Source organism: Talpa occidentalis, unplaced genomic scaffold (assembly GCF_014898055.3).
Source record: "Talpa occidentalis isolate TD23 unplaced genomic scaffold, MPIMG_talOcc4v2.1 talOcc4.5, whole genome shotgun sequence".
NCBI classification, from domain to species: Eukaryota; Metazoa; Chordata; class Mammalia; order Eulipotyphla; family Talpidae; genus Talpa; species Talpa occidentalis.
Window position 1 is genome coordinate 76,108,234 of NW_023604861.1, and position 23,839 is coordinate 76,132,072.

The following is a 23,839-nucleotide window of genomic DNA, read 5'->3' on the forward strand; positions in this document are numbered from 1 at the left end:
CATAAAAGTGCATATATTCTTTTGAATTATTGTTTTTGTGTTCTTCAGATAGCTAGCTAGGAGTAGAATTGCTGGATGATATGGTGGATCTATTTTTAGTATTTTGAAAAACCTCCCTACTGTTTTCCATAGGAGCTAGACCAGTCCACATTCCTACCAATAGTGTATGAGGATTCTTTTTTCTCCACCTATTTGACAACACTTGCATCTGGCAAGGAAATGCAAATCACAATGAAATACCATCTCATCCCTGTGAGAATGGCCCATATCAAAAAGACCACAGATATGTTTTTACTTTGACGTACAGAAATAAATTCATAAAATTAAGAACCAGAATAATCTGTTAGAACTAGGGTCACCAACTATGTTGGTCCAAACTATGAACAAATCAAATCTAGCCTGCAGCCTCTTTTCCTACAACCTGTAAGCGAAGAATGATTTTAATAATTTTATTGGTTGGGAAAAAAGCAAAAAAAAATTTTTGTGACATGTTAAACATTACGTAAAATTTATCTTTCACTGTCCATAAAATTTTATTGTAAGTTGCCTTGATGATTTTTTTTACCTATAATCTATGCTGTTTTTTGCACAGTGGACTGTATGGCCCACACATCTAAAATATTTACCATCTAACTCTTTATAAAAAAATAATGTGCTGACCTCTGCTTTGTAATAATTCATTAGCCTAGAAAAATTGGGCTTATTAGAATAATAGGTTTTTTAAACCTCTCCAATTTTATTTTGGTTTTTAACAGTGATAAAAAATAATTTGTTTCTCAATTATAGTTATTTTCATTTTTATTCATTACAGATAAATTCTTGAGAACAACAAATAAAGTGTTTGAACAAGCTCTGTCCTCCTGATCTAAAATCTTACCTCATAGCTGTCATCCTAGAGGAAGGGGAAGACTAACATACCATTTTGTGCTGGGCCACATAATTAATGGACCAGTGCACACATTGATGGATTTAAATGAAAAGTGACTGAAATTTGAACTGTTAGCTTTCCCTTTCTTGTTACTTCAAAACTAGTTTGGGCTTTAAACATCAACTTACAGGTGTTTATCTTTTCTTACCTGTCAGATAAATAGACTTCCTGAGACACAGTTTTGTGGTTTGGTCTACCTTAAAAAGAAAAACCCAAGAATCCTACTATTGAATCCACAGATAAAGACTAAACTACCTAATATCCCTTAAGGTTGCCCCCATCCATTGACATATCCTTTGTACCCATTCAGATATGAAAAATTAGAAACGTCACTATTGAATACTAAGTTTCTGAGCAATTACACAGAAAGGTCTTTATCTCAAAAATTGAGCACTGACCAGAAACCAAAATTCAATTTAATAATTAATGGCAAAAAGATCAAAAACTTTAATACTTACCTAAAAGCTAAACATTTGAATTACTTATTGAAATTTAGACCACAAAAATTATTTCCTTGTAAGGATTTTGGTTAGGAAGAGGGGATTATGAGGGATTTTCATTTACTATAGTGTACTTTTGTGTGCAATCTGGAGTTTATATTACTATTATTAAGACTCATTAAGATTAAATTATCTGATACTGAGGAAAATTATTTAAAGTATTATTAGTAAGAAGTTAGCTAAAATTTATGCTATTAATATATAGTTATTTCTGCACTTATTTTAATATTTTAATGTAAAATTAGGCATTTTTCATGAGATACAGCATATTTTAAAGCAGATTTTTTCCATAGTTCTTTATAAAGATATTAAAAAGGTCTCCAGTGAAATTTTTTACATTAATAGCAAATTTACTCAGTTTGTATTGTTTTCATGTTTTAAAATACTGGTTCAAGAGTTGCCAACAATTAATAAAATTATTTTTCTTTGTCTTCAATTTGAAATAGTTGCTAAACTATAATGAAGACTGAATCAGCTAATTGTGATATTCAGATGTACAACTTATGTATATGCACAATGCTATAAATCTTTGGCATTGCTCTTCACTATTTCAGGGTGGTTGTTTTTTTTCTTCCAGATGGATGCTTTTATGAACCAAAACATAGGAGTATTTTCTTAATTTACCTTTAGGCATTAAGACAAAAAAAGTAGAGGTATTATAACCTGACTTATTTCAAACATCACTATACTACTTTGAATGACAGTTTACAATTTACAAGTAAGGTGTGGCTAATAAAGTTACTGAAGCAGACATAAGGATACGTTTTCCCTTATGCACACTCCTGGTCTGTCAGTCATACCTCCCAAATGCTTTGTTGCACAGGTATGCCAATTACTAAACCACATTTAATCATTCTTATACCTAAAGGCTTTTAAAAGGCCATGCAACCATGTCAGTGTTTGAAAACCCTAGATTAAAGTTGAAGTCCTCAAGCAGAGACTTCCATTCTACCTAAACGGGTAGTTTCCTTGCAGTTGATATAATTATTGCAAGAATGACAGGAATTATAATTTAATGTTGTTGAAACTTTGATTTTTAAAAATACTTGTTTTGCCTTCTTACAAGTATTATATAATAACTTTCATACACCCAGAAAATGTTCATATGAATGACATATATATATATATTCAGTGGTTACATATTTTATTCATATTAAGGCATAACAAAAACAACAGCAACAAAAAGCCTATGGTTATGTTGCCTACGTCCCTTTACCATGCTACTCCAAACACGGTATCCTTAGTAACTTTTTTTTCTTTATATATGTATTATCTGCCTGTATTCTCTCTTTTATGTGGTAATATGGTACATAGTTTTAACTCATGGATTTGGGTGGTAGAATCAGGCTTTAATCCAGTAAGAATCCTACATGTGTTTTAACAGTTTCTGCTTTTAGAAAATTGATACCCATTATAGATTTCAAAGCTGTAGCGAATAGCATAAGAGTGGATGAATTTGACTGACCTTTTCAACTTTCATCTGAATGTGAGATGATTGGTTACAACTTTGATACTGAAAGAGAGTAGGAAATTATTAGCTAAAATTCTTACCTAAATGTACAAAATTTAACAAGAATGTAAGAAAATCGTACTTTATGGAAGGGGGGTAAGAAGGCAGGGATCCTGGAGGAAAATTGGTGTAAGTTTATGACTTCTGATAACTTGTCCATTGCTTGCTACATTAGAAGGTTTTCTCTAAGTCTTTTTAGATTTTTTAAAGTTCTTCCTAATTAATGACTGATGAGGAATTGTGACAGTACCTAGCTGTATAAAGAAAAAGCAGGTTTGGAAGTCAAAATTGCTATGAAATGATAGTCTGTAAATAAATTATTTATTGGCTATAATGACTTTTTAATGCAGGATTTATGTCTGAGTTTTTCTTCTAGATATATAGAACTAAATATACTGGCAGATGACTTTCCTACATTGTCTGTATCTTGAGTGGCTTCCCTCTTAAAGCTGGTTAGGGCAGGCATTGCTGTGTGTAGGTGTCCACTCACTTGCTTTTTGCTCCTAGTTGCCTCAGTTAAAACTACGTGGAGAACTTATGATTAAAACTCAGGCAGAACGTTATACTTTTATATTTTTTGAAGGTTTATTAAGCAGGACAATGCGGTTGGAAAATAGGTGATGAAAAAAACCTGTGAGTCTCATAAAAGTTTAAATGTCTTTGTTGAGAGATGTGGGTTGTCCATTCTGGGTAGGATCCTTTCCCATAGTTGGATAGAATGTTGATTAGGAGAATTGACCCCACTTGAACAGGCATTCTGCTTCGCCTGGACAGAGACTCATATGAAGTTGAAATCTAAATTTCATCCATATATGATTACTCCAATTTTCTAATTTTTTTTTCTTTTGAGTTTTCGGATTTCATCACATAGTCTAATTATGAGCTCTTTCTCTGAAGTGTGGTTGCATAATATTTTCTCCCAATCTATAGCTTGTTTTTTCATCTTTTTGAAGAGGGTCTTTCATTGAACAAAAGTTTTAAATTCTGAACAAATCCAATTTATCCATTATTTTATGAATTATGATTTTTGTGTCTTATCTAAGAACTCCTTCACCAAGCCCTAGGTTCCCAAATTTTCCTTCTGAGTCATCTTCTAAAACTTGTATAGTTTTATATTTTATATCTAAGTCTGTAATCCATTTTGAGTTAACTTTTATATAAGGATATATAAACTTTTATATAAGGATAAAGCACTTTTTTTTTGGCCTATGGCTATCCAGTTGTTCCACATCATTTTTTTGAAATGGTAGCTGTTATCCAATAACTTGTTTTCGCATGTTTGTCAAAAGTAATTTGGGCAATTAGTATGGACCTACCTCTGGGTGATAATTTCTTTAATCTATGTCTTCATTCCCCTACCAATACCAGAGTATTGATTATGGTACTATATAATGTTTTGAAAATGGGTAGGTATTTTCCCTTTTTATGCTTTTTTAACTCTTCCATATAAATTTTGCCATGATCTTGTTTATAACTACCATTAGTCTCATCAAAATCTACCATTAATCTTGCTGGGATTTTGAAAGGAATTGGGTTAACCTGTATATCAATTTAGGGAGAACTGACATCCTTACAATGTTGACACTCCAAATTCATGAATATTCAGTATCATGTCATTTGCAACACAGTTTTACTTTCTTTTTAGTCTGTGTACTTTTAATTTCCTCCTTTCACCTTAGAGAACTGGCTAGAACTACTCTTACTTTGTTGAGTAATAGTGGTGAAGAGAAAACATGGTTTTTATCATTCATGCTGAGTAGATGTTTTATATATTCTCTTTATCAAGTTTGGATAAGTCCCTCTTTTCCTATTTTATTATGAACGGGTATTGAATTTTGTGAAATGCTTTTTTGCACTGATATGTGATTTGTCTTCCTTAGTCTGTTCCTATAGTGGATTACACTGATTGAGTTTTGGATATTAGTCTCTCATGCCTGGATACAACATTTAATCACAGTGTATTATTGTCTTTACATATTGCTGAATTCCTTTCACTACTGTTTTGTTCAGGAGTTTTTCATTAATACTTTTGAGAAGAACTGATGGGTAGTTTTTCTTTTTGTACTTTTTGCCTGGCTTTGATATCAAGGTAATACCAACTTCATAAAATGAATTGGAAACTGTTCTCTTCTCTATTTTCTGGAAAGGATTGTGTAGAATTGGTGTTAGTTCTCCTTTAAAAATTTGGTAGACTTCTGTAGGCATCTAAGCCTAAGAGTTTTTTCTGGAGTTCTCATTTTAAATTATGATTTCCTAATAAGACTATTCAGATTACCCATTTCATGTTGGGTGAGTTTTAACAGTGTGCTTTTTGAATTGGTACATTTCACCTAAATCAAATTTAGAGGTAGATGTTTATATTATTACTTTATTATACTCTTAATATCTACAGAATATGTAACAATTTTTCCATTATGATATTTAGTCTTTTCCTTTTAGTATTTTTCATCAGTCTTACTACAGGTGTTTCCTTTCACTGGTCTTTTTTCAAAGAACCAACTTGTGTTTATCTGTTTTAAACTTTATTGATATTTGCTCTTTTCATTATTTCCTCCCTTCAGGTTACTTTGAGTTTACTTTGCTCTCTTTCTAGTTTCTTGAGGTAAGAATTGATTGCTTTTTTTTTTTTTTACTGAGCTATAAATGACATATAACATTTTTCCATATATGAGACATGATGATTCAATATTTGCATGCCATGAAATAATCACCAATAAATCTAGTTAATGCAGTTACAAAATTTTCTTTCTTGTGATTTGACTTGTTAATGTTCATAAAATACAGTATTATTACAATATCTACCAGAGGGTAGATTATCTCCCCATGATTTATTTTATAACTGGAAGTTTATGCATTTTGACCCACTTCATCCATTTCCCTGCCCCCCCCCATCTACTGTCTCTGACAATACAAATCTGTCCTTTGTATCTGTAAGCTTGTTTTTAATTTCTAGATTCCACATATAAGTGAGATCATATAGTATTTGTCTTTTATGTCTGGTTTATATCACTCAGAGCAATGTTTTTGAAATCCATCCATGTTAATGCAAATGACAGGACTTCATATATATATATATATATATATATATATATATAAAACCATCAACACATATATACAATTCTTTGTTCATAAATTCATTTAACTGATCCATTCATCCATCAGTGGGTATATTGTGTCCATATCTTAGCTATTATAAGTAATGCTGCAAAGAACATGGGGGTGCATATATTTTTTTCAAGTTAATATTTTCATTTCCTTTGAAAAAATATCCAGAAGTGAAATTGCTGGATAATATGTAGTTCTATTTTTCAATTTTTTTGTCTCCATACTGTTTTCCATGGTGGCTACACCAATTCATATCCCCAGTAACAACACAAAACAGCTCTCTTTTCTCCATGTCCTTGACCACTGCTAATATTTCTAGACTTTAATAGGCATTCCAACAAATGTATCTCATCGTGGTTTTGCTTTCGATTTTCCTTTTTGTTTCTTGATGTGGTACCAAATTGTTATATATGCTCCTTTTAGTATATTTTTGGTGTGTCATATAGGTTCTGGTAGATTGTGTCCTTGTTTTCATTTGTCTTGAGGTATTTTTTATATTTCTTCTTTAATGTCCTTATTAACCCAATAGTCATTCAGTAGTGTGTTGTTTAGTCTCCAATGATCAGAGGATATTTGGTATTTCAGTATTCATAAATTTATTGATACTTGTCTTGTGATCCAATATGTGGTCTGTCCTGGATAATGTCTCATCTACCTTCAAGAAGAACATCTGTTCAGCTTTTTAGGGTGCAATGCCCTATACATTTCTGTTAAGCCTCTGTGGTCTAATTGTTTAAGGCTAGTGTGTCATTTATTTTCTGTCTGGTTGACCTGACCTTTGGTGAATGTGATGTTGAAGTCCCTGCAGTGAATGTGTTTTTTCCCATGTCTGTTTTCAGGTTTGCTAGCAATTGCCTTATACATTTTGGTGCCCCTTCATTGGGTACATATATACTGATGAGTGTTATATCTTCTTAATGCATTCTTTGCTAATTATATAGTTTCCATCTCGGTCTCTGTTTACCTTTATTAGCTGTAGATCTATGTTATCAGATATGACTGTCTCTGCCTTCATTTGGATCCTATTTGTAGAAATGTTTTCCAACCCTTTTTATCTGAGCCTCTGTTTATCATTGGAGCTCAGGTGTGTTTCCTGGAGAGAGCAGAATGTTGGATTCTGCTTTGGGTGTGTTGATTTTGTATCCTGCTACTTTACTAAACTGGTTGATTATTTTGAATGGTTTTTCTGTTTAATCCAACCAGATATTCTGTCCTTTAATTGATAAGTTCAGTCCATTTACATTTAGAGTGATTAGTGATATGTGGAGTCCTACAACTATTTTGTCGTTCTGTTTCTTTGTTCTCCTTTTTTTTTTTGGGTATTCCTCTCCTTGGCTTAGATAGTAGAGCTCTTTTTGATATTGTTTGGAGAATGGGTCTAGTCCTCCAAACTCCTCAAGTTTCTCTGTCTGAAAAGGTCTCTATTTCTCCCTCTATTTCTCTCTGAAGGAGAGCCTTGCAAGATAAAGATAGAAACTGACAGTGAATAAGTTTTTGATCACAGCATTCCAATATCTTTACTTTCAGTGATTCTTTAGAGAAATTTGAGTTATCCTGGTTGGGATTCCTTTATTCATTATGTTTCTCCCCCCTTACCAACTTCAATATTCTTTGTATTGATGTAGGTCTCTACCCTGGTGTTCTTTTATTTTCATGGATTTGTATATTTCCTTCTCCAGGTTGGGAAATTTTTTCTCTTATTTCTCTAAATAAATTCTCTGCTCCTGTGTCTCTGTTCTACTTCCGGGACACCCATTGTTCTTATATTCCCTTTCCTAATGGAGTCATATAGTTCTTGAAGTGTCATTTTTGCTTCCTATTTTTTTTTAAGCTTCTACCTTACTTCTCAAGTTCAATATTTGGGTTATTCTACTTTCATGGCTTCTACAGTATTTTTCAACTCCAATCTTTTTACATCCTGCAATTTCACTATAGTTTCTGATTTTGTTTCTCAGGGTATTTTCTGAATTTTCTTGTATCTATTTCTTTATCATGGCAAGTTTGAATACTGTAGGAAGAATAGATCTATTTGATTGTGATTTGGAGATTTGCTCTGTTCTGTGGTGTAGCATTCCCCTGAGGACTCATGTGACTGTTTTTCTGTCTCCCCATACTTGGGTTTCAGGGCCACAATGCTGTGGGTGGGCCTCTGCCCCAGCCCTTACAATGGGCCTGGGGGTTGCTTGTATAGGGGCAGGGCCATAGGGCCTTGGCTATGGGATTGTGCTCTCAGCTGGGAGTCCTGGCTGCTTATTGCTAGGTCTACACATCATCTTAGGGCCTTGACTGCACAATTGAGTCACCTTCTGTATTAGTGGTGGGTCTGTGGGTCGCTGTTTGTATTTTTAATCTGCTGCTTTAGTGTATATTATCAGGTTATCTTCAAATAGTGATAGCTTTACTTTTCTAGATACCTTTTAAATAGGACACAAAATATAGAAATATGGGGAAAGTGGGTAAATTACAGTATGTGAATAGTAAAAACTTTTATTTATTAATCAAAAGAATATTTTAAAATTCCAAAAAAGGCACCCCAGGAGTTGGAGAAAATATTTACAGTACATATGCCCAACAATGAATTAGTATCAGGAATATATTAAACTCCTGAAAATCATTTTTAAGGGTGATAAGATAGCTAAAAGGAACAATGATCAGTAGTCTTGAAAATAAATAAAAATTTATAATAAACATGAAAAGATGCTCGACTACATGAGTCACCTGGGAAAAACTCTGTACTGTAATACCAACACAGACTCCCCAGAGCGAATAAAGTAGTTTCAAGGTATACCAAATTGACAAGGACTGGGATGAACTGGTATTTCTGTGTACTGATTAGCAAACATGTAAATAATTCCTTCAGCTATTCTGGAGAAATCCTTGGAAGTGTTTACTAATGCTGAATTATTCAGAAATACATGGGTATATTTCTGCCTAGACAAATGGAGAATACTTAAGAGTCCCAAGATGAAAACAATTCAAATGTCTGTAACAAAATGAATTGTAGAACATATGACATACATTGGAATAACCTAACAATCCTAGTATATGTTACAAACATAATGATAACTGAAATATACGAGGCCCCAGTTCTCCCCTGCCAAATAAGAGACCCAAATAATTATTTTATACATTAGTACACTACAAGTAAGTATACCTTTTTTTTTTAAAGATTTATTTATTTATTTATACAAGCACTGGGTACAGTCAGAAGCGCAGGAGGGTGAGAGAATTCACCAGAGACAGAGCAGGGAGCAGAACAGGCAGACTGACGAAGTACACTGCTGAGGGGAGCAGCGGGCGGCAGGAGAGGTCTGTGAGCCATGTGGGACCCTTGCCTGGTGGCCGGGAATCGAACTGGCACTGCAGAGGCTGTGGGCAGCTTCGCAACCCAGCACTCAACCACTGCGCCACTGGGGAGGCCCAAGTATACCTGTTTTTACTTTTAGTAAAAGATGTAGGATTCTCTTTTCAGGCTCAGATAAAAATGATTTATATTATTATAAGTCAGGCATATTTTTCCTTTGGAAGTCTAAGAAGGGGTGACAGTGGACTCTCTTCATGATCTGGATGCGCAACATGGATTTGACTACTTATGGTGCACACAGTCCTCTAAATGTATGTGTTAACATTTACTTTAAAAAATATATACTAATTTCCCCATGATAGAAACAAAATTTAGGCCTTTAGAAGCACTCTTGTAATCACAAAAATTGTATTTATTGCAAATGGCCAACAGGCATATGAAAAAATGTTCAACATCACTTGTAATCAGGGAAATGCAAATCAAAACTACAATGAGATACCATCTCACACCAGTGAGAATGGAACATATTAAAAAAACTAGCAACAACAAATGTTGGCGAGGTTGTGGAGAAAAAGGAACTCTCCTGTACTGCTGGTGGGAGTGCAAACTGGTCCAACCACTATGGAGAGCTGTGTGGAGATTTCTGGACCTACTAAACATAGAGCTTCCATATGATCCAGCAATTCCACTCCTAGGTATTTACCCAAAGGACACAGAAACAGCAATTCCAAAGAGCACCACACCCCTATGTTTATAGCAGCACTGTTTACAATAGCTAAGCTATGGAAACAACCCAAATGCCCAAAAATTGATGACTGGATCAAGAAGATGTGGTACATATACACCATGGAATACTACTCAGCAATCAAAAAAGATAAAACACATGCAGTTTGCAGCAACATGGATGGCGCTGGAAGGGATCATGCTCAGCGAAATAAGCCAAAAAGAAAAAGAAAAATACCGGATGGTCTCACTCATAGCAGGAATCTAGAAAACTTAAATAAGGGACCAGGAAAATGAATATAAGAAAGTGAAAATCAAAATCAACAAAAAACTATGAACCAGAGACACTTTTTGGGGGGTGGGGGGCGGGAGGGGAAGGATTGGGGTCAGAATGGGGCATTTGCAATTGTATGGGGGAATATAAAAATAAAATTTAAGATTAAAAAAAAAAAAAACAACTAGCAACAACAAATGTTGGCGAGGTTGTGGAGAAAAAGGAACTCTCCTGTACTGCTGGTGGGAGTGCAAACTGGTCCAACCACTATGGAGAGCTGTGTGGAGATTTCTGGACCTACTAAACATAGAGCTTCCATATGATCCAGCAATTCCACTCCTAGGTATTTACCCAAAGGACACAGAAACAGCAATTCCAAAGAGCACCTGCACCCCTATGTTTATAGCAGCACTGTTTACAATAGCTAAGCTATGGAAACAACCCAAATGCCCAAAAATTGATGACTGGATCAAGAAGATGTGGTACATATACACCATGGAATACTACTCAGCAATCAAAAAAGATAAACACATGCAATTTGCAGCAACATGGATGGAGCTAGAAGGGATCATGCTCAGCGAAATAAGTCAGAAAGAAAAAGAAAAATACTCGATGGTCTCACTCATAGCAGGAATTTAGAAAACCTAAATAAGAGACCATGAAAAAGACTAATCAATACAAAGTAAAAATCTAAATCAACAAGCAACTATAAACCAGAGACACACGGGGTGGAGAGGGGCGGGGAAAGGAAGGACTAGAGTCAAAATAAGGGGGGAGATGCAATTGTATGGGGAATATAACCAAAATGAAAATGCATACATTGTGCAAAGATGAAAAAAGATGTAAGAATTATATAAAATAAAATATTTAAATTAAAAAAAAACAAAAAAACAAAAAAAAATTGCATTTATTGAATTTCTGTGTTTTGGGGTAAAAGTTTGTAATGATAGCTAAATAATTGTAAAGGCTTTAGATAAATTTTTTCTGTCACCTATTTTGCCTTTTTATCCCTTCAGTTGTTTGGTCAAAAAGTAGATTCAGTATACAACTCTTAACTGTAAGGAAACGTAGATTCCTCCCCTATCTCAATTGCCAGATATTTCCTTTTGTTTTTTCTGAGTAACAGCTTTTCCTAATCAGTTAAGCATGAACTCAATTATTTGTAGGTAATAGGAAAAAACAGTATATATTCTATAGATCTTGAAAATAAAATTTAATCCTTTTTAACTGTATTGTTTTTAGATTTGTTAAAATTTCTGACCTGAATTATTTGTGACAAAAGTGACAAATCAAATCACCTTACATTTAATAAACAATAGCATGCATACTACCTGACTTGAAAATATTTGCCAGCTACTTCTGCTTAAAATAAATGCATTATAAACATCTAGATTACTAAATTTTTAGTAAATTCTGCATCATTAAAGTACATAGCTTTGAGTATACTTAATTCTAGATAAGCAGAATTATACTAGAAACATACTTCTTTCACATTTTATCTCTGCATATATAGGCAGACAGAGTTGTTTTACCTCCTCCTTAGTCACTCTTACCAGGAACATGGTGTCTATTTATGCAAATGGATTTAGCTAGAAAATAAAGAAAAAGTAATACTGAAATTTAACAGAAATTTTACCCTGAAAGTATTTATGGTACTTAGGTTAGCATGCATGCCTTTTATTATTCAAAAATGCATATGAAGATTTAAAGAGCACTTACTGCTGATTAAAAACTGAAAGTTGAGGGAAATTCAGATAACGTAGAAAGAGTTTATGACAGGAAAAGTGATCACTCTTGATGCACATATTCAATGGTTTCCATCAATATAAAGCAAATTTATCAACTAATGTTTACTCTTATATTTTATTATAAACATAGCATTAAATCAAAATATCCATTGAATGGACCAGCCAGCTTCCTTTCATTCAATTTAAAATTGCATAAATTTCCCATTTAATAAGCAAAGGAATTATTTAGCTCAAAGTCATCTTCACATTAGTACAACTAATTAGTAGTACAACTTGCTATCTTACCACCCAAAGTATAATAGAAATTGTGTGTGATAGTACTCAAAACTACTTTTCTGTATCATGCTATGGTGTAAATACTCACTTTTGGCAGTATATCATAATATGATATAATAAGATACCAAATGCTATCTTATTTTAACAACAAAACAATAAAACCTAAAACAACTCAAAACATTAACAAGCAATATCAAGCAGCAAGAAATATGGGAAATAGCAGTAAATTTGCAATAGAAATGTAGATTGGAAAAACATTTAAAAGCATGAGATTTGAAGTTACAATGTTTTAATTTTGCCTCTTATACTTCCTAGTGTCTCTGTATTTATAAATGTTAAAACTGGTACAGAACTGTAGGATTGGTATAAATATGAAATGCAACAGTAGCTGCAGAGCTCAGTCCTATGCCTGCAAATAAATTGTGCTAGAAACGGTTTCATTTGTAATCAAAATAGGTTCTTTTACTCTCAACCTGATATTTCATTTTTAGATTCTGCATAGTAGAGAACGTAGGCCCTATGTGTAATGATGTTTCTGTATCATACCCATTTGTAAAATATATTGAGATTGTTGTGACCATTAAATGAGGTAATGAGCTGTGTTCAACATAATTCACAACATACAGTACACACTTGCTGAATGGTGGCAAAATCATAAGAATTGGAGTCTGGCTCTAGCTTTTGCACTGATCACTATGTAACTTTGAGTAAGTTATCCATTTTTTCCTGAGTTTTATCCAAAAGGTGGGCATAAGGGCATCCATTCTGTTCAAATTTTAGGGTTATTGAAATAAAGTAATGCAGATAAGCACTTAAGCTGCAAATCTTATAAAAATGGGTGGTATGCTTTTTCTAATGGGAGTTTATAGAGATTAAGTACCATGAAAATGAGATTTAAAAATCTATATAATCAAGAAAGCTATGTTTGACTTAGTATTTCAGGCAACACACAAATAGTGATTTTTTTCTCTGTTGAGATTAGTTATGGTACTCATAGAGAAGTTTCCATTAGAAAAGTTACTTAATATGAATATTTTCTTTTTTATCACTTAAATTCATGTACATTATATTATATAGTGTATTATAACTGATTGAAGGTTTTCTTGTTGAGCCTTGACAACATATCATTCCTATTAAATTATAATTTCTAAAGCCTTTTAAATATGCATAAAACTATAAATGCTTATGATTTATTGCTACGAACATCTAACAAGGCTAAGCTCTTCTTTATTTATTTATTTTTTAATGTACACTTCAAGCTTTATTTTTTAACACCATCTCAAATGATAATTTGCTGGTGGGGATGGGAAGGCAACTATTTCTTCTCTTTTTGGAACAGGTAAAAATTATATTGATTCTTTTTTTTTATAATAAATTTTATTTTTCTATTCCCCATACAATTGCAACCCCCCCATTCTGACCCCAATCCCTCCCCTCCTGCCCCCCACCCCCCAAAAAGTGTCTCTGGTTCATAGTTTTTTGTTGATTTTGATTTTCACTTTCTTATAGTTATTCATTTTCCTGGTCCCTTATTTAAGTTTTCTAGATTCCTGCTATGAGTGAGACCATCCGGTATTTTTCTTTTTCTTTTTGGCTTATTTCACTGAGCATGATCCCTTCCAGTGCCATCCATGTTGCTGCAAATTGCATGTGTTTATCTTTTTTGAATGCTGAGTAATATTCCATGGTATATATGTACCACATCTTCTTGATCCAGTCATCTATTTTTGGGCATTTGGGCTGTTTCCAAAGCTTAGCTATTAACAAGGCTAAGCTCTTCTTTAAAATGCGGCTGCTTTAAAAGTTTTGGGGAAAACCTTTGATTCCCCATTCTCCACTTAACTGATGGGATCCACACCATCACAGCAATGTCTATTTTAAACAGACACAAGAGGCTGTCAGCATCCCCAGATGGGCTTGCAGTATGGTTTCTGTGGCCCAAGGAGTTACTCTGGTGTTGTATATTCCTTATATCTTCTCTGCCTTGGACAAATGGGATTCTGTTCAATGTAGGTCTCTCCCACCCCTTTGAGTTTTTACTTTAAAATCCTAAATGTTTTACTGCAGGCTCAAGCAGACAGGCAATGAGCAGATGAAGAACCAATGGAAAAGTGTTCAAAAACACCTGTGTTAGCTAACAGGCTCTGAATGTATCGCTGTGGTCCATAGAGAAGGCTGGAGAAGGTAGCAAGGAGATGCTGTATCCGCTACTGCAGCCTTAAAACAAAGTTGGTGTCTCTTTGGACTTTAAAATCATTCCTATACAGCTTATTTTATTTTTGTTTAATCAAATAAACAAGAGGGTTTTTCCATGGGGAAAAAAAATAAAAAAAATAAAATGCGGCTACTACGTGAGTTAGTTGTGGAATAACTAACTCAGTGATGTGCCAAAAATAGCAAATGTTATATCCTGTGATTTCATAATTACAGCAGTCATTAGAACTTGTTAGTAATAATCTTAGGAGACAATAATCTTACACTATCTCAGAAAATTGAGGCACTGAAAAGTTGTAGTAATTATGCAGTTCAAGTTGGCACAGAATAAGGCACAAATTTCTAGAGAACTAAATCCTCAGTAGTGATGCTGTAGATCTGTACCACCCAATATGGTAACCACTACTATGTGTGGCTGAGGAATTAATTTAAATGTAAAAACCTAAAATTTACAGTTTACTAGTTGTAAGATTTTTAGGAATGTATGCACCAACTTGGGTACCTAAAATTGCTTTTCAACTGTATATTTTATGATCTAGATACAGGTAAAGGATTTCCAATGAAAATTTATTTAACATCTAATTTGAGATATATTTTAGTACAAAATTTAAAGCTATTGGACATCTCTGCTGTACAAGTTCAAAGACTTAACAATAAATCATGTTATGATATAGACCCTACAAATGCTTTTAATCCTTCCAATTAAGGTACAGGAAGAGAATATGTGAATATTAATTCAGTTTTGGTTGTTCTAGAATCAGAAACAGAGGTTTTTATTTTGATATAGGAAGACTTGACCTTCCAGATGATATTTGGAAGGCTATCAGAGTCAGCTGTGGTGCATAACCGGAATACTCTGAGTTTCTAACATTTATATTTCATGAAAGTTATTTTTTTAAAAGAGCAGAGCAGGCAGACTGACGAAGTACACTGCTGAGGGGAGCAGCGGGCGGCAGGAGAGGTCTGTGCACCATGTGGGACCCAGTGGCCGGGGATCGAACCGGTGCTGCAGATGCTGCAGGCAGCTTCGCAACCCAGCGTTCAACAGCTGCGCCACGGGGTAGGCCCTATTTCATGAAAGTTACTATATATGTTTGTGATGGGGGCTAAAATAGATCAGCTTTAGTATAAGTAAATTCTACTGTATAGCCAGTTATAGGATGATTTGAGCTGGGAATGTAGAACATTTTATTTTCTTTAATAGTCTCTGCAATGTAAGTGAATATATATTGACTCCCCTTGAGAATATAAATTTATGGTTATATGAAGCCATTTTGCAAATGTGAAATGATTAACAGTGGGATAAATGTATTAATTTTGATAAACATGCATTATTTTAACTTTATGGACTACCAGCATATAACATACCAAAGTTTTTTTCTTCTATCAATAGATATTGCCCAGGGGTGTGGTAAGGGATATTGTAGAAGGATTACCTTAGAAATGATGAAATAATGTGACATTTTTCTTTTTAGAGATTCTTATTTCTGTATTAGAGGCTTGACTTGGGCACCCTGTACACTTTTGCTACAATGAATTTCAGTATAAAGAATGTCTTTACATACTGCAGGGGAGGAGGCGGGAGAGGGATCAGAGGGAGAGAGGGAAGAGCACAGGGGACTGAGGTGATGGTGCACGGGTGCATTGGTGAAGGAAACTCTATGGGGACCATACCTGAGGGGGCAGGGGGAAGCAAATATTGTTTAAAAATGAACAGTGATGTAAAGAAAATAAATGAGAGATTAAAAATAAATATTACAAAAAAAAACCAATGTCTTTAAAAGTCACCACTAAGTGGATTTAACTAAAAATATATATTTTGAATAAAACAATTCCTCCTTTAAGAGATGTTCAAACTTTTTAGATGATTATTCTTGGCTATTAGTTAAAATTAGAGCTCCATTGTCCCAAATACCACCTTGATATTCTTAAAGTTTTTAGCATATTATGCATGAATCTGTTTGTCCATTCCCATTTGGAGATTACTGATAAAATATTTTGCTATATTTATACTTAATTTCATGCTTTCATTAGCTACTCAATATTACATACCAATCCTCCAGCAAAATGCTTGCAGAAAAGTTAAATAGCAATAATTCTGTCTTAAACACAATTTACTAGTCTATTAAACAAAGAAAAATGTTTGAGACAGTTCTCTACTTTCTGAAAAGGAGAAAAATTAGGTTAAACTCCAAATACTTTAATGTTTGTACCTTTCTCCACAGGAAAAGACTGTTGTCTCCTGCTAAGTAACTGTCAATTTATGAGTAGATAAGTTTTGAAAAGATAACATCTTCTTTCATAATAGTGATCTACTATCTCAGAGTTCAAAGGTATGTTAAGTAATATTTAAATGAGGAGGTTCAACCTAAAAATAAATACCTAATTTAGAAAAAAATCGATAGTTAGAATTGGCATGCTTTACTATGTCACATTCTGTGATTGATATAGTATTGTCACAAAGAAAGAAACAAAGGTTGGATAATCATGAATTCTTAGGAATTTTACTGAAAACTATAAATCTCTTTTAAGTTGTCTATACAAGACTGTATTACTTGTATAGACTTCTGCAGCCAAGCAAACCAGTTAGTCTTTGATGTTCTTATAATTATGAAGAGTTTAGGATTATGTCTCTAGGCAAAGATGCCTTGAGGTAGGAAGGTATAGATCAAAACTGACATCATGACACAATAAAGAAGAAAGGTGAAGTGAAGCCAAAAGTAGGTTGGCATGAATATACCTCCTAAGTCAAACAAGTAATAGAATGTAGTCTCTTAAGTACTATGTAGGTAAACAGTTAACCACAGCTTTATATTGTTTATAGGATTAAATACTTTTTGTAGCTTAAATTCAGAAAGATCACATTAATTTTAAGATAAAGTATATACCTTCATCTATGTGTCATCTACTGAGTATATACTTTTTAGAAAGAAGATAACATTAAAATCAGGTTATTTGAATAATTTTTAATGATATGGAGTAATGTCATACCATTGGGTAAGAAAAAGGAAGATAAATGATACCAATTTTGTTAACTGTATGCATAGTAAAAAAGAGGCCACACTGAATTATCAGTGTGTAATCTTTACACATACAATGAGTAATCTTTATTTTTATATCTTATTCTCTAAAGTCCCTATTAAGCACCAATAAACTTTTTTATCAGAATTCTAAAATATATTTTAAAAGTAGGTGGCAGTTTATAATAGCACTTGAATGATCATATATATATATATATTGAAGAGTATATTGGGAAATATGCAGTTGGAAGAATTTGGCTTTGTACATATGTGCATATTAAGTGGAGTTGGGAATTATTTTGAATAGGGTTTAATTTTTTTCCTATTTATCTGCATGTGAGGATTATTTAGAGGGAGTCATTTCACCTTACACATTTTCTTCTACCATTCATTTTCCATTGAACTACTGTAACAGGGTGGTCCCCAGGAAAGGGGGAGGTTTCAGGTTCCCTGCCCCACCCAAATGGAGGGTGGAGCTGAACAGGGAGAGAAGAAGCTGCAGAGGAGACTGAGGAAGGAAGGAAGCAGGATGGAGCCAGAAGACCTGGAGGAGGTGCATGGAGCCGAGAGACACGTGAAGAAACTGCATTTGCCTTTTGCTCATAGACTGGTTGACACAGATGTGGGTGAGACCCGTGGGGAAGTGACAATGGCAGTTTTTATCTTGATTTTGATTTTGCTCTTTTCCTTCCGGGCTTGTCTGGTTATTTCTGACCCTTTTCTGTGGGTCCCCACTGGAAGATGCTTTAGACCTGTGGCAGGCTTTGGGGCCTTGCTCTGGGCCAGTCCCATTTGGATGGAGTTTTACCCACAAGGGGACAGGTAACTTTGGGTACTTGATTTAGAAACTAGATTCTTTGCCTTTTCTGTATTGTTTCCGAATTGTATTAAAGTTCCTTCCCATTAAAGTCTCATATGTTTTGTGTTGATGAGGCGGATGGCAGAACCCATTTAGAATAGGCAGGTTTGCAGGGTTTGGGCTGCCCCCTCTCCCTGCCCTGTAACACTACTAGATGTTCTTCCCTCCCTGCCATGTGATTATTGCTTTTATAAGTATAGCTTTTATAGGTGTTTTACCAGGTCATGGCCACTCCATCAAAAAAACTTCCCAGACTGTTGTACAGTGAAGTATGGTCTTATGACCACGTTCTCTCTGATGGAATATAAGCCACTCTGGGTTGTTCCCTGAATAAGAAAAGAGTATGCCTTTTTTTTCCCTCATTGTAGGCAGGGATACCAATTTTCAGTAAAGCAGATGAAGTCTAAGCAACACAATAGGAGGAGTCTAATAATCTGATACCAGGACAGGAATACCTGCCAGGATTCTTATAAAATAAAATTCTTTTCTATGTTAAATAATAGTGGCTGCTTATAGACGCCTACATAATATATTTATTGGCATTATACCATCACTAGTGCACCATCAATGAAGCTCATTTAACCCTGGCCAAAGAGGAATTTGCAAATATATGTGAGAACATATTTTACTTCACAGCTTGTACTGTACAATTTGTATCTGACTTACCAGATTTGAACTATAAATAGCACATTTATAAATTTTTTTTAAACAAAAATATTACTGAATGTCTGTTCCTACTATTTTTCTTACAAAAACAACCTAGTGTAGATTCCAGATTTAATAAACAGTGCTAAAACTTAAACAGGTAAATATTAAATTACAGTATAACTAAGAAACATCAATTCATGTGTCATATCTTACTATACAAGAAATCGTTATTAATCACACTATATTTTGATTGTTTATAAGATTACTTTTATCACACTTTTAATATTTATCAGAAACTATTCAAAGTTTGAATTAACTTAATTAGATGATAAGATTATCATCAACTCTTCTAAAACAATGGGGAAACTGAGGCCCCAGGAAGGTAAATATAACTTACCCAGAGTCTACAATTAGTAGTAATCAAGCTAGTATTCAAATTCCAAGCAGTGTGGCACGAGATTTTTAACATCTCTGATACTCAGAATTTTATCAATAGAATATTTTTGTAACCCCTCAAACCTGCTATTTTTACTACCCTTTTAAAAAAGTTTATGTGGAGGTGGGTTTAAGTGGCTGCAAAGAAAGAACTATACTCACCTCCTTCCATGGACACAACAAATCTACAACTAAATATGGATTCATCTACTCATATTAGACCTAAAAACCAAATGAACTAAACTACAAAGAATAAAAAGGTAGCATTCAAATAGACAGGAGAGAGGGGCCAGGCCCAGCAGAAGCCCCACCTACCACAGCACCTGAAAAATAATGAGGAAATGGAAAAAAACAAATGGCCACAGGAATCCTTAGGGGGATAATACACCACGAGGAGAGAACAAATCTCCAGAACCCAGTCACAAAGACACAGAAGATACTTCTTTTTACCTGACACAGAATTCACAATTGTCTTAATAAAGAAACTCAAAGAAATGGAACAATACGGACAGCAGCCCCAGGCCTTGCAATCTCCCACAAGACTCTGCTAGCCATCTGCCCGGACGGACGAGGCAATGGATCTATAGTGAGGAGGTGTCAGAACATCCTCAGGCCCTGAGTGACCCCACCAAAGGCCCACTCAGACCACTGAGGCCCTAGCCCTGTGCCAGGGGAGGTGCAGATGCCTGGCCAGACAGGTGAGACCCATGACCAGTGAGGGGCATGGGGAGCCCCACCCACAGCTTCTGGGCCTCAAAGCAAACAATGGAGAGAAGGAAAATCCAAACAAATGGCTATATAAATCCTCAGGAGAATAATACAACACACAGAGAACATTTCTCCAGAAGCCAACTTCAAAGACATGGACAATACATTCTTCCTATCAGATACAGAGTTTAAAAATGCCATGACAAAGAAATTCAAAGGAATGGCAAACTAGAAAATTCAGAAAAACAAATCAATATCCTTAGAAATAAAATCAACAAACAGCAGACAGAAAATGAAGCCTTCAGAAAGGTAACAGTGGAGATTCAGGATATAAAAAGACACACAGGAGATGAAAAATTCAGAAGAAAGTTATGGAAGAAGAATAGATCAAATGGAAGAGTAAGTCAGAGTACTTTAAGATGTGAATAATCAAAAAACTCAGGTAGAAAAGGAACAGAAAAACAAAGTAAAAGAAAAAAACACTCCAAGAATTATCAACTCCACAAGGAAAGGCAACATAAGAATAATGGGAATACCACAGTGGGAAGAAAGAGCAAAAGGAACAGAAAATGTATTTAAAGAAAAAAATGGAGAAAACATCCTTAACCTAGAAAAGGTAATACTGTACAAATTCAGGAAGCTAAAAGAACCCAGGAGTACCTAAACAACATGAGAACTACATTAAGACAGAGTAGTGAAACTTCCAAGAGTTCAAGACAAAGAATATTGAAGCTGGCAAGGGGGAGGAAGCAGATAACTTATAAAGGTACCCCTATCAGGCTAACATCAGACTTCTATGAAGAAACACTACAGGCAAGAAGATGGAATGATTTGATCCAACCACTTTAAAGATAAAAACTACCAGCCATGAATACTCTTATCTTTTGAGGGAGATATGAAGGAAAAATAAAGGCCTTTCCAAACATGAGAAACTCAAGGACTTTGCAAATATTAGATCACTCTCCAAGAAATATTGAAAGGAGCATGCATATGCATCTAAACTGAAGAGAAAAACATACACAAAGAACTCAATGAGAAGATAAGCTGAACCATAAAAATTAAGAACAAAATAGCAGTAACAGACTTTCTTGTGTCAATAATCATACAAAATCTACATGGAATAAACTCACCAATTAAAAGACAGAGTACCAAGTTGGATCAGGAAACAGAATCTAACCTTCTGCTATCCCCAGGAGACATACCCAAACTCCAAAGACAAACATACGCTGAACTAAAGGGCTGGAAAACAATCCTACAACATAAGGAGACCCAAAAGAGAGCAGAGACAGCCTTACTTACATCAGACAACATAGATTTCCAATAAAAAAAAAGGTAAAAAAAAAAAAAAGACAGGAAAGGACACAATGTAACAATTAAGGGAACAGTACAGCAGAAAGACAACATTTACCACAGCTTATACACCAAATAAAGTGCACCAAAATACATTAGGAAACTACTATCAACTCTGAAAACTGACAATGGGAAAAAAAGATTTGTAGCAGGGGACTTCAACACTCCACTTTCACCAATGGACAGATAAACATAAAATGAGGGACAGAGTAGCTTAAACAAAGAATTAGACTGTATGGGTATATTAGACACTTACAGGGCATTGCAACTGAAAAAAAAGAATGTACACTTTTTCTTAAATGTACATGGGACTGTCTCCTGAATAGATCACATGCTGGGTCATAAAACAAACATCAACAAATTCATGAAGATTGAGATCATACCTAGCATCAGGCCTCCCTGGTGGCGCAAGGGGTTAAGATGAAGCACTATGAAGCTATCTGCAGCCATTGCAGCATGAGTTCAATCCCCAGCCAGGGAGGTGACCCAAATGGTGCAGCAGACCTCTTCTAACTGGCCTGCTGCTCCCCTCAGGGGTGTATTTCAGTCAGTCTGCCTGTTCTATTCCCACTCTGTCTCTGGTGAATCCTCTCAACCCCTCCCTCCCCATAGCTCTGGCTTGTACCCCAGGTCTTGTATGCATAAATAAATAAATCTTTTAAAAAATAATACCTAGGGGCCTCGCCGGTGGCGCAGCGGTTGAACGCTGGGTTGCGAAGCTGACTGCAGCCTCTGTGGCGCCGGTTTGATCCCCGGCAGCTCCCCGGCCACCGGAGGAGGGTCCCACATGGTGCGCAGACCTCTCCTGCCGCCCCGCTGCTCCCCTCAGCAGTGTACTTCGGTCCTTCTGCCTGTTCTGCTCCCCGCTCTGGCTCTGGTGAATTCTCTCACCCTCCCGCACTTCTGACTGTACCCAGTGCATGTATAAACAAAACAAACAAACAAACAAATAAATAAATAAAACATGCCTCTATTAAAAAAAAAAATAATACCTAGCATCTCAGACCATAAAGGTATCAAACTATAAAAATCAATTCTCAAAAGAAAGCAGGGAAATCCTTTTAATACATATAGACTGAACAACGCTGTACTAAAAGGCCATTGAGTTAATGAAGAAATCAAAGAAGAAAAACATACCTTGAAACAAATGATAATGAAGATACAACTTTTAAAGGCTTATAGAATTCAGCAAAAGCAGCACTCTGAAGATATTATATAGTAATACAGGCCCACATCAAGAAGTAAGAGATCAAAGAAAAGATCTCTCTCATCACGAGGAATTAGAAAAAGAACAAATACAAAAGTCAATAGAAGATCTGAAATAATAAAACCAAACCAGAAATAAAATAAAAGCTGGGTCTTAGAAAAAAATAAACAAAATAGTCAAACCTAGCAAGATTCACTAAAAGGGAGAAATCTCAAATAGGATCAAGTGAAAGAAGAGAAGTGATAAGATGTGGCAAACATTCAGAGGATAGTTAAAGACTACTATGCACATTTATTTGTACTCTAACAAATTCAATAACCCAGAAAAGATGAAAACATTCTTAGAATTATTCAACCATCTGAGACTGAATAAACCAGTCACAAACAAGGAAACTGAAACAATAATCACAACTTTCCCTCCAAAGCAAAAGTCCAGTGCAAGATGGTTTCACAAGTGAATTTTACCAACCCTTTATAGACCCATCTACAATCACATCAAAAAATAAATATGTAGGAGTAAACATAACAAAGATCTATACAAAGAAAACTAAGACACTGTTAAAAGAAACAGAAGACACAAAGAAATGGAAAAATATTTCCTGCTCATGGACTAGAAGAATCAACATTATCAAAATGGCTATCTTATTCAAAGCAGTACACAGGTTCAGTGCAATAATAATAAAAACATCAACAATATTCTTCAAGGAACTGGAACAAACTACTAAAAACATGTGGAATAACAAAAAAACCTCGAACAGCCAAAGGAATCCTGACAAAAGTATGAAAGTATCATTACTTCCAGACTTCACACTATTGCAAAGCCATAATAATTAAAAGTGCCTGGTGCTGGAACAAAGAGAGACATACAGACCAATGTAATAGAATTGAGAGCCCAGAAATAAACTGACACCTGTATGGACAAGTGAGAAAAGAACATACACTGAAGCAAGGATAGCCTCGTATTTAATAAACGGTGTTGGGAAAACTGAAACAGCTGAATGCAAAAGAATGAAATAAGATCAGTACCTCAT

General features: G+C 34.7%; 1 protein-coding gene across 9 annotated transcripts in view; it reads right to left on the bottom strand.

The window, feature by feature from the left end:
- Positions 1–23,839, bottom strand: part of WDPCP (WD repeat containing planar cell polarity effector) — a 301,344-nt gene that overhangs the window by 59,366 nt on the left and 218,139 nt on the right. The window contains exon 17 of one of the 9 annotated variants that reach the window (XM_054701623.1): positions 2,912–2,941. The exons of 7 other annotated variants lie outside the window; for them this stretch is intronic. In XM_054701623.1, coding sequence (XP_054557598.1) covers positions 2,928–2,941 — 14 coding nt within the window. In that variant the 3' untranslated portion in view covers positions 2,912–2,927. Of the gene's footprint in view, positions 1–2,911; positions 2,942–16,942; positions 16,965–23,839 lie in introns of those variants that run through there. One more of the 9 variants, XM_054701624.1, reaches the window with a different exon arrangement.